We start from the raw sequence: 12283 nt of genomic DNA on the forward strand, positions 1-12283 counted from the left end.
TATTTTGATTTGACAGATAATTGCATTGCAAGTCATAAAGTAATTGAAATTCCTTTTCTTTATGATGAAAACAAGGGCGTGTCTATAGGACTATATATTACATTATGTTGTGAATAAAAACCAATTATATCTGGGTTATTTTCCACAGTCCAAGAAATAAAATTAATCACTCAAAACTGTCAACGATTGTTCATTTTGTTCCGTTAAGATAAAAAAATACATGAAATACAATAATTAATTAGGCGATGGGAACTCGTGGCTGTAGCCTGGAACTAATTTTAGAGTATCATCATTATATGGGGTCATCCCTTCAGTAGCCATCTTAACCGAATGCTGACCAGGTGATGATACCACTGTGGAATATGAGTCTGTACTTGTTGGACACTGAGTATTTCCAAGCTGGAATAAGTTCATTTGAGTATTGAAATTCTCTTCATGGAAAAACACGTCTTCTATCTTCCGTCTGATGTAAAGTTTCCTGTGAGCTGGTATGGCTCTGAGTGATGGAAGGAGGCTCATGAGAAAGTGGTAGTCTGCATCCTGTACTTCTGCTTGATTAGCCTGCTGTCGTTGTACATACTCAGCGACCTTTTTTTCCTGAAGCTGTACCATCTTGTGCAACAGTGTTTTTTTTAAAGCGCCAGGACATTGCGGTCGTTTGTCTGTGCTGAAAGCAGGGGATGCGGAACGTTTTTTAGTAGAGTCTGTAAGACCAGCAGTTTGGTTTGAAGAGGAGGCTGACCTCATATCCTGGTTAACTGGCTGATTCTTCTCTGTTCCTGTAATTTCTTCTGCAGCCGGTTCTTCCACTAGCTTAATATTTGTGTTATCGTCAGGCGTTGGAGAATCCACCTGTGACTCAGAAAGTTGAATACCTGGGCCAATGATTCCAGAAATAACACGAGGGACGAACTGCTCTTGAAGGAACGACATGTTATTGTAATATGCCCACTTACTCTTCCACTCACTTCCTGCTGCTTGCCCAGTAGTAATTCGTGTTTTCTTAGCTTCTTTCCTATAATTCTCACGAAGGGTTTTCCATTTTTTCTTAGCAGCTCCACCTATAAAAAAATGTATTTTGTTAAATCGTTTGAATACAGTATAATAAAAAAAGTCTGTCTGAAAAATGTATACTAATCAAAACCAAGAAATATTTAACTTATTTAATCACTCACTCCCAAATACTATATACATATCGATTCCTCCCCGTGTACCGATAACTAACTATCGATATAAAAATGTGCATCAGTGCTTATGTCGTTCTTTTTGCCATTAGCCATCACCCTGACAAAAACATGTTTAGAACAAAATGTAGCATATCTGTAAAAAGGCAGTCTTTCAGGAGATATTCCAGAATTTGTTCATAATTCCCTGAGTGACTTTTCCAGACCAACAAAATTCCCTGACTTTTTCAGTTTTGGCCTCCTTTAAAATATCCCACAGTACCAATTAAAAGATTATTTACGAGCTTTGGGAAGCTATCTAGGAAAACTTGTGAGGATCACATGCCGCCTACCAAAGAATCCTTAGAATCAGCGGCGGATGACTTTCACAGAATGTGGAAGTTTCCCAACTGTGTTGGTTGCGTAGATGGAAAGCATATCAGAATTAAATATCCATCTAATTCAGGATTGATGTTCTATAATTACAAGACATTTTTCTCAATAATTTTGCAATGCGTAGCTGATTCTCACTGCAGATTTATATGCATTGATGTTGGTCCTAAAGTCTATCCTAAAAGCTGGTTTCAAAAAGTGTAAAAGATACCCCTCAGATTTACTATTTCATGAAACTGGAATATTCCCCATTGCAAAATTGTTTATTAAAGATCTTCTAATTTTTATATTTAAAAACTTCAATTCAATTTTTACTTCCATAACCCACACTCATAATACAAGATATGCAAATAGAATTGGAATTTCTACTATTCAGCAGCATAAATCCTTTTCAAAAACAAATTGTTTCTACATAGCACATATTTTGTTCCGGAATTATTCCACTATGTATAAAGCAACTCAGTTATTTCATTCACCTACATTAGGTGTATTCAAAAATCTAGTTAATAGATGGTTATTGGATATCAGCGATGAAGAGGCCGAGGCTCTTATCACTACTGATAACAGGAGACCTGCCACTGTCTGACAGCACTGAACGGACAGGGCCTCTGCAAACTCTTGCAACCAACAAAATTCTTTTCCATTTTTATTTATTGGCTTCTCCTTAAACAATTCTGTTCATAAAAATTTAAACTAATATTTACTCCAATTTTTTATATAATCTTTAAACTTATCTTTATCTTTACACGTTCCCATAGCACATAGTAAATTTTTATTTAATCTTAAACTTTTTCTTCTATTTCAAATTAGCTCAAAAATATATATAATTTTTAACAACTCGAGTCTACGCACAGACCACTGAGGTCCATGTAGACTCATTTCCTTATCTATTACATTAGTTATTATTCAAGCCGGAGCAAACATTCAACTAGTATTTAAGTTTTTACTATTATTCATTATTCATTATTCATTAGCCTTCGTCGTTGACCCTCTGATGAGGGAATAGACTGCGTCGTTGATTAATACGAAAAAAAAAGACACAAAAACAAAGACTACACGCACATATAAAATAAAACTTATTTAACATGGCGGGCAGGCAGTAGGCGGTACAAAAAATTAATTGTCCCGCTCCAAATTGTCCTTAAAGAATTCCTCTACTTTGTAGTATGGTCTATTGATCATCAAGTCTTTCACAGCACTCTTGAACTTCCGGTCGTCCAGACATCGAATGCTGGAAGGGAGTCTGTTGAAGAACTTGATGGCTGACGTAGGGAAGGAATTGAGCGTCCTGCTCAATCTCGCACGGGGAACATCAAGATCCTGCCTAGCTCTGGTATTATGGGCGTGGATGTGGCTTCTGGTGTTGAGAAGAGGAACACTGCATTTCATTTCAACCAGGCAGGCGTAGATGTAGTGGCTGCAGACGGTTAGAATTCCAAGTCTCTTGAATATCGGTTTGCAGTGTTCTCTAAAAGGGCTCCTTGAGATTATACGGACTGCCGCTTTTTGAAGCTTTAAGACTTCCTCCACTTCCGACGCATGACCCCAAAGGTGTAGTCCATACGCAATGTGCGAATGAAACAGGGCATGGTATACCATGAGCAGGTACTGCTCCGTGACACATTTCCGGAGGCGCCTGAGGAGACAGTTGACTCTCGCAAGCCGTGTGGCAACATGGGCAGCATGGTCATTCCAGTCGAGTCGGCTGTCCAGCTGGAAACCGAGAAGTTTTACTACAGCCATGTCGTCCGAGGAGTCTCTTGAGAGGGTACAAAGGAGTCTCTGGGTTTTGTCTCCATTCAGTTGCAGCTTATTCATCTGGAACCATGCTTTTGCTTCTTGGACCTGGATTATGGCTAAATCCCTAGTGTGGTGTAGGTTTGGCCCTTTAGTGAGAAGCGTGGTATCATCCGCAAATAGTATAGAGCTGCTGGTCTCGTCGATGTCGTTGATGAGGACCAGGAATAGAAGAGGGCCCAGCACAGATCCTTGGGGAACCCCCTGGTTCACCTCCAGTTCTAGAGAGCTTGCACCTTCGAGTATTACCCTCTGGGTTCTGTTGGCTAGGTAGTTCTTGAAGGTGGAGAGAACCACACTACCAACGCCATATCTGCTGAGTTTTTTGAGCAGGATATCATGGGATACACAGTCAAAGGCTCTGCTGAGGTCACAGAGTGTTAGCATTACCGACTCCCCAGCTTCAAAGGCCTCGCCAACCTCTCTTGCAATCCTGGCAATCGCAGACGAAGTAGATCTCCCTGCGCGGAAACCGTGCTGTGAGTCTGAAAACAGCTGGTGTGTTTCAAAGTATGTATACAACTGATTCTTCATCACCGTCTCTATCACCTTACTAATCACAGGTAGTATCGAGATAGGTCTGTAACTCGAGATACTGGCATGATCACCTTTTTTGTATATTGGAATGGTCTTGGCTCTCTTTAGCTTGTCCGGAAAAACACCTGTCAACAAGCACCTGTTGATAACTGTAGTCAGGGGGGCAGAGATGTCATCAGCTACATCCTTCAGTAATTGGGATGACCAGCCAAAACAGTCACATGCTCTGGAACTTTTGAGTCCAGAGATTAGAGTCCGTATCTGCTTTTCTGAGATGGGATTCCATCTGTCAAGGGAACAGTGGAGCTCTTCCACATGCCTTCCGACATAAGCCAACGGGTCTTGGGGGCTATCTGGGATGTTGTAGATAATTTCTTCAACAGACGAGACAAAGAAGGTGTTGAAATCATCTGGACTCGCCATGCAGGACATTTTAGGCTTTTGGGGTTTCACACTATTTACCACACTCCAGGCTGCTTTGCATCGGTTTTGCGAGCTTTCAATGAAACGGACATTGGCCAACCGTTTGGCTTCCTCAACTTTTTTATTATAAAATCTTTTCAGGGCCAGGTAATTATGAACATCCCCTCTGTCTCGAAGGGCCATCATCAGGTTTTTCAAGTCGGTTAGGTTAGGTGAGTACCAGTCTCTCACTTTGTGTCTTGTCTTAGATGAATTTGTATCCTTGAGTTTACCTGTAGGTCTACCTTTTTTGGTTGACGCAGGGAAGCATTCGTCAAAGAGATCCTGTAAGGTATCAAAAAACACATCGAACCATGCATCAGGGTTTTGTAAGTCAAAAATGCAATCCCATCTTACTGCCCTGAGACGACCCTTAAAGCTAAGCAGAGCCTCAGGTTTTGAGAGATTTCGTCTATGCGAGAAAACATAATTTGCATGCCAGGGGAAAACAGTGGGTGTACTCACCGATGAAGTGTTGACATTTAATACCACGGCATCATGATCGGAGATGTGTGGGACAAGAACTTTCGAACTGTACCTCTCCTGCGGAAGCGATGTAAGGATGATGTCGAGGCATGAGTTCCCTCTGGTTGGGATTTCGTTGGTAATAAATAAGCCACACTGTCTTGTCAGAAGCTTGAAAGTTTTCTCCTCACTGGAGCTGGACAATATGTCAACATTAAAATCACCACACACAACAAGATTACAAGACAAAGAAGACAAATAAATAATACATTTCTCAAAGATCTCGCAAAAGCTATCAAATAGAGCATTGATAGGAGACCTATAAACAGATGCGACCACAAGGTCGAAGTCCGCAACTCGGATGGCAGCTACTTCACAGACTTTTTCTTCACAGAAATTTTCCAAATTAATCGTAGTGAAAGTCAGTTCTTTATTTATATAAAGTGCAACACCACCGTTTTTTGCAGTAATCCTACAGAAACTTGTGGCCATTGTCATGTTACTAATACTATGGTAGTACATAACCTCATCATGTACCAGCCAATGCTCAGACACACAGAGAATATCCAAGTTTTCGTCATCAGCAAAGATTTCAACACTGTCAAATTTGGTTCTCAAACATTGGACATTCAAGTGACCAATAATTAGGGAGCTTGGATCATTTGGTATGACTACCCCACTGAGGCTAGTGGATGCTTCTGTTTCCCTAAAAAAATCCGGGACTCAATTTGTGCAGGCCTAGGCCTATGGTGTCTGCTAGGTCTGGCTGGTAAAAATTTCCTTACAAATATGTTTGTTGGCCAAAACTCTGAGGTTAGAACCCTGTCAAAATCGTTTTTACACACACCTACTTTAAAGGATTTGTAAGAATTGTACTTACTCTTCAGTTCTGTACATTCAACATTTTGGATACCTTCACTTGTGAGGAAGTTGGAAACATCCATAGTCGTTGTAGATGGTTGGAGTCTAGAGATAAATAGCCACTCCTGTTTTCCAACTGATTTTAGAGTTGTCTTGACGTTGGTACCAATCACACCAGGGATATCACGACCCAATTTGGGCTTCTGAGGATTTTTAAGTGCACTCGCATACGTTATATCACCATTCATCTCAGGTTTCCTAACCTCACCAGCGCTAAATACATCGCAGTTTGCAGTATTTTTGTTTTTACAAGTGTCTTCCACTTCCACTCTCGAACAGACAGGAGTGCCAACGCCAACATGCGCTAAACTGAAGTTGGTCGTCATCGTCAGATCAGATGATGGGGCAGGGCTATATGGTTCCATCACTGCCATACTAACGTCGTTGGCGATGGTAGCAGACGACTGGAGGTCGTTGTCAGAAAATGAGGCCGTGCAGTTGTCATCACTGACTGGGAGTGGGAGATTATTTTCGTTTTTCTTCTCCATGACGTTTGAAGGCGAAGTGTCGTCTGCATCGTCTGCTCGTGACGTTGCTTCCGCTTTTAAACCACATTGTTTGGCAATAAGGTTAATATTTGTACTAAGTTTGACATGATGTGTAACGATATTACTTAGCTTCTTTTTGGTGTTTTCTTGAACCTTACACACAGAATTCACAGCCTCTTTAAGTTCATTGAAGCCTGTTACTAATAAATTCTTTAAGTCACAATCACTTGAAATGACGGTTTGCATACGGGCATCACAGGGACCACAGAACCATCGAATTTTCTCCCCGAGTCGGCTAATCTGGTCGTAATCCTTCTTACTTATCTTGACACATTTATGGTGGAACCACGAAGAGCAAAATCCTTCACACTCAAGAGCGTAGTCCTCTTCAGATACACTATTAGAACACACACCACACGTAAACCGCTGCTGCGTGACCGCCATGTTGACCGGAAATCCCAAATATAATTTTATAAATTTAATTTTACTAGAATTAATTTACGTAATCAATTTACTCTATAATGCTTCAAGACTATATATATTTGTATTTTATTTTTTTGAAAAATTGTAAATTTTTATATATTGTGGAAATAAAATTGATTTGATTTGATTTGATTTGGTGGTTGTGGTCGCCAAAGTGACGGGTGGTGTATAACAATCCATGGTATTGTACCAAAAGTTACAAGAAAAATCACTAATGCCTAATAATAAAACCCTCCCATACTCAGTTAATGCACCAACAGATCCCGTGCCTTATGTCCTCCTAGGGGACCAAGGTTACCTCTTAAAAACGTACCTTTTGAAGCAATACAACCGCCAAAATGCTACTGAAAATTGTTTAACAAGAAACTGTCATCTGTTTGTAGTGTGGCTTCGGGCTTACAGTGGCTCTAAAAACTAAAATACAGTGCACGCCAGAAAAAACAGAGTTAATTGTTAAATGCGCTTGCATCCTACATAGCATCGGGATCAACAGAGAACCGAGTGCAGAGATTAATAGATAAATGTTCGTAGAGTGATGGAGTGTGACTTCGGGCTTACAGTGGTGAAATGGAGAGCTCTAAAAACTGAAATACAGAGCATGCCAGAAAAAACAGAGTTAATTGTTAAATGTGCTTGCATACTACATAACATCGGGATCAACAAAGAAGGGAGTACAGGGATTGATAGATATACATCTAAAGGTTGCACAGACAGGCTACTGAAACTCACTAGGTACATCCCAAAAGTTCCGAAGATACAATAGGGCTACTGAGAGGGTGATGAGAATTTGTGACGCCTTTAAGCACTACTTCTAGACTTTGCTATTTTTTCAGTTTCCTTGTTTTTAGAGACATTTATTTCTACCCCATAAACTTTGTATGTCGTTCTAATAACATGGTCCATTGATTTATGATTTTAATTAAATAAATTGTCGCTTATATCAGTTGATTGATTATTATTATAAAAAACTGTAGGAGTCAATGTTATGTCCATACAGGTTTTTTTTTCTTCAAAAAAACATAACAATGCTTTTAAAACAGTACAATTAATTTAAATGATCCTAGGCAAGCCTAAGATTTGCAACATAACAAAACCTTATTATTATAGGTAGGCCTACCTTATTGTAGGTCTGTTTTGTTTGATAAACACAAATTATTTAATCAAAAAACCTGTTTAACAATAGGGTTACTTTAAAAATGGTATAATAAATTAATTGAACCTTGGAGAGCCTAAGATTTCCAACATAACATAATTAATTATTAGGTTTTGATAAACAAAAATAAAATTCCATATATGCTATATATAATATTGTTTGATAAGTTAAAATCTATATGCAACTAGCCACCCTACAATAATAAAAATCCTTATGAGTAGAAGGCCTACGGTACAAGAAATCTGGATTAATTTTTTGTACTTACATTCAATACCCAGTTCAACAGAGATTTCATCCCAGAGTTTTTTCACACAATCTCTGTTGCTGTGCAACTTCAAGGACGCGTCCCAAATTGGTCTTCTTGCACGAACTGCATCAATCAACTCCTCCGTATCCATGCTGAACAACTAAACTTTATAAAACACTTTACCAACAGTTACACAACCGATGCTACTGTGTAAGTGAACCACAACAAACTGAGGCACGCTTGCTTCTAGAATAAATTTATTTTTGTTTCCTGATTGGAAAAGCGCAAGCTTGTCCCAGCGTGCGCGCTTGCTAGTGGCGAGCACTGTAACCATGACTGGACAAGTTGCCACAGGTTTCCAGAAATCTACAATGTTGTTTCAAATGGCAAGCTTGGCCAAGCTTGCCCCACCATTTAACTTGCCCAAGTGTGCTTCCAATGTAAACGCAGCCTAAGAAGTCAAGGATGTGACATTGAATTACACTACAGTGTCACTTGAAATTTAAGGTTCTTTGTTTTGTGGGAAATAAAGATTTGCAAAGATTGGTGTGTAAAGATTTTATGATCATAAAAAAATACTAGCTAGGCTACATAAAATATAAAAAATTATTAACAATTAAAAATTTTGTTTAGAAATGTACCTAGGCTATGAATTTAATATTATTGAGATTCAGAAAAAATATAGAAAGAAGTCTCCTTCATTCAATAAAAAATATACATAAATTAAATAGCCTACTTTTTATAAGGAAGCACTAAGGTTTGTTTACCTTGGCTGTTACATATATATAGGCCTATATATATGTACCGGTATATACCTTTCCATCTTAGAACGCTAGTCTCTAGTCTGGAACAGTTTAACACGTTCGCTACTGCAATAGTACGAAATTTGTCATTCACATGGACCAGCGACGCACATATGCAACGGCCGGTTTCCACCCATAGACTGCCGTCGCATATTTGCGTCGGGGTTCTAATGTTATTAAAATGCTTATATCTTTGTAACAGTCTATTTGAAGGCACTGAATTCCCTGCAATGGTCTACAGAGATGTCTGACGCACAACTGCGTCGCTTGGTCTGTGGATATATAGGCTAATGATTGGTGACGTCATATGATAGTTGAAAAAAATGGTCTTTACTTTTCTACATCACTGTATGTAGGCTATGTATGCAGTATGTATGCTACATTATCATGTAGCTTTTATATTTGTTCAGTCATAAACTGTTCTTGAATAATCTGTTTTTTTTTTTTTTTTTTACTTACTTTTTCTTAATAACACAAACAAAAATTAACTGTTGCATATATGATATTGTAGCGCATTACAATGTAAATGATCACTGTTTTACAGGTTTTCGCCCGTGGTCTGTGTGTACTGTTAACCAAGTGACAGCCAGTCTATGGGTAGGATTCAAATGTATACCTTGGTCTGTGGCAATACTGAACGTGTTGACACATTACTTCAGGCAAGTCCTTGAGGGTTGTGGCATTCACATTTAGATAAAACCCACATTATTAACTTAAAGGGAGTTTGGAGTTGATTGTACCTAACTTATACATTTGCACAATGTTAATGTTTTGCAAGTGTAGCCTATGCCATCTTCGACCATTGATCATTCTAGTTTAGTGCTAGGCCTAGTGGCCAAATTTTTGATAATTTTGAATGTGGATTGTGGTGTGACTGAATGAAAGATCCCAATTAAACAGTTGTTATGTATCAAGAAATAAGTCCATATGTTTTATTTATAACATCTGTCAGATGACTGTTTATATTATTATGTTTGTTTACTTTTTAGTTTAGTCTGATTTGTGAGTTCAATAAATTTGGTTTTTGTTAATTATGTTTCAATATACTAAAACAGTAAAACCTGGTAGTCTGATAAACGTTGCAGCAAACAAAGTTTCCTCAACTTTAACCACTGTCTCAATAGAAACTGATAAACTCGTTCTGAGCCTTCTACAAACTCCCTTGAAGTCACTTTAACAACACTTTTCTGCATACTGTACACAATTAATGTTGTTACGTAACCGATTTCAATAAGGGTTGACCTATATCCCAAAGAAACCTAATCACATGAATGGTCCAGGGAAAAGTGCCTCCGTCGTTAGCAGAATTACAATGCACACAATCACTTAAGTTAGTAAAAAGCTTGTGACCTGGATCTTGCTCACTGTTGGTTTGGTCACTCATTCTTCACACCTCTTCGCTAGCATTTAAAACTGTTTGATAGGCCTACCCTACAGACAAGTGTCCTTGCCTAGAACCATAACATTTTAAATGTGTAGGTACTTTGCCAGAGCCTTCTTAAGGCCCCTATGTTCCATCATTAGACGAACCACTTGCTTTCTCTAAAATCAGAGTCACATCCTTCAGTTAGGATGAAATTGTATTAACCCTCCAAGTGTCCATAGTTTAGGCCTTAATGTCCACCTATTTTTGGCGCATTTGCAAGGTTTTATTAAAACGGATCTGAGAAGCTTAAAACAATGTTAATTCTAATGTTCTATATACCATTTTGTTTGGAAAATCATGGGCTTCAATATTATATATAAAACATAAGGAACATTTTTTCAAAAAAAAAAATTTTTAGGTAAAAAAAATATAATTTCGAAAATTTTCAAAAAAAAAAAGTTCGCGCTCAATGAAATTGTATAAATTATAGGCCTATAAATATTTGAAAATAGCCACTTTGTTCTAAATTTTATGAGGATTACAAATATATAATAATATAAGGAAGTATATTTGCAAATAAATAAGTTATGGGCAAAAAACTGATTTCAGTACATAGCGTTTAGCTAAGAATGCATAGCCTAACCATAGCTAGGAATCTGACTGATAATTTACATCGATATCACTACCTAACTTACTTCTTCAGGATCATCAACCAGCACTTCAAAACCACTTAAATCTTCTTATAATGCACCACGTAACTTATATCACTACTTTTGATTTTTAACACTAAAACAATGATAAACGTAATAAAACACATCAGTAATCGGTCCGGGGGAACCTAGCTGTTTACAAATACACGCACGTCAGCTGTCTGCTACAATATTTTCGGAACTAAAATGAATAGCGCTTAGAGACAGACCTCTGGAGAAAGCTTAGAATATTACGGAAAGAACGATACCTAACTCGATCCAGTTCAATCCGATTCAGTCAGTCATAGAGCCTTCGCCGTAAACGATGTCTGCGTGTCGAAAAATCGACAAGTAACACTACACAATGTGTGCTGCTTGTCGAATTTTCGTCAAGTAACACTGGGAGGGTTAACTTAACTTATGCTATGTTTATAGTGATTTTGAAAATATATACTTAGCCTAGGCCTACCTCTAACTAAGATAAGTGTAGGGGTACAGTTTCTTAACTTGGCTATGCTAATATCGATTGAAACTATCGAATTGAAAATATTGATTAGCCTAATAATCGATATTTTTAAATATATTTATTATCAAATTAAACTATCCCTAACCTAACCAACCAAACTTGCTGATGGTGAAAAAATCGCATGAAGGTTTAAGTTACTAATCGAATAGGTCTTATAGATCAGGTCTAGGTCAGGTTATAGGTCTTATTGATAGGTTTCAATCAATATTAGCATAACCCAGTTAAGAAACTGTACCCAAGTGTAGTCCTATTAATTACACAATCCATCCAACATTTGTTGGTCAAAGAGACATTACAATTAGCCTAAGTAACTTACTTATTGCATCAAAATAGAGTATGCTAGGCCTAGAGCCTAGCTTATAACAAGTTATGTTGGGGTTACTTTATTTACCTTTTTGAGTTGATCCTCGATTAAGTTAGGCTAATGTAGACCTATTCATATCCACAAATTATTAAACCACTTAGCCCTTAGGAAATTAGTTATGTTTAGTAGGATAAGTTAGGATTTGGAAGGACCCAAGGACGAAGGAACACTTTCAGTTGTTTCAGTTTCAGTTCAGTTTAGCTTCAAAAGCTTCAAGCAAGTTTCAAATTCAAATCAAATCAAAGGTAGTAAAAAAAGTGTAATCAGAACTTACAACACAACAGATCAGAACAACAGACAGTTGTTAGACTAGAGCTAGAGCGGAGCGAGAAAGGAGCCAAGCACTAAGCAGTCATTTCCACTTCCAGCAAAGGCGGCCGTCGAGACCCCAGAGATCAGAACTCCATCCTTTCTCATTAAAAAATA

General features: G+C 38.1%; 2 protein-coding genes across 2 annotated transcripts in view; both read right to left on the reverse strand.

Annotated features, from left to right (window-relative positions):
* Positions 1 to 12047, reverse strand: part of LOC128983570 (transcription termination factor 2) — a 65382-nt gene extending 53335 nt beyond the window's left edge. The window contains exon 1 of the mRNA XM_054402895.1: positions 11885 to 12047. The gene's annotated coding sequence lies outside the window, so the exon portion shown is untranslated. The remainder of the gene's footprint in view (positions 1 to 11884) is intronic.
* Positions 146 to 10283, reverse strand: LOC128983575 (uncharacterized). The gene is made up of 3 exons (XM_054402909.1): positions 10263 to 10283; positions 8128 to 8261; positions 146 to 1061 (listed from the first exon to the last, which is right to left on the reverse strand). The coding sequence occupies exons 2-3, from the start codon at positions 8258 to 8260 to the stop codon at positions 235 to 237; spliced, it is 960 nt and encodes a 319-aa protein (XP_054258884.1). The 5' UTR covers position 8261; positions 10263 to 10283; the 3' UTR covers positions 146 to 234.
* Positions 12048 to 12283: the final 236 nt, after the last annotated feature.

Source organism: Macrosteles quadrilineatus, unplaced genomic scaffold, assembly GCF_028750875.1.
Source record: "Macrosteles quadrilineatus isolate MER2022 unplaced genomic scaffold, UCM_ALF_1.0 Scaffold_1__1_contigs__length_201487025, whole genome shotgun sequence".
NCBI classification, from domain to species: Eukaryota; Metazoa; Arthropoda; class Insecta; order Hemiptera; family Cicadellidae; genus Macrosteles; species Macrosteles quadrilineatus.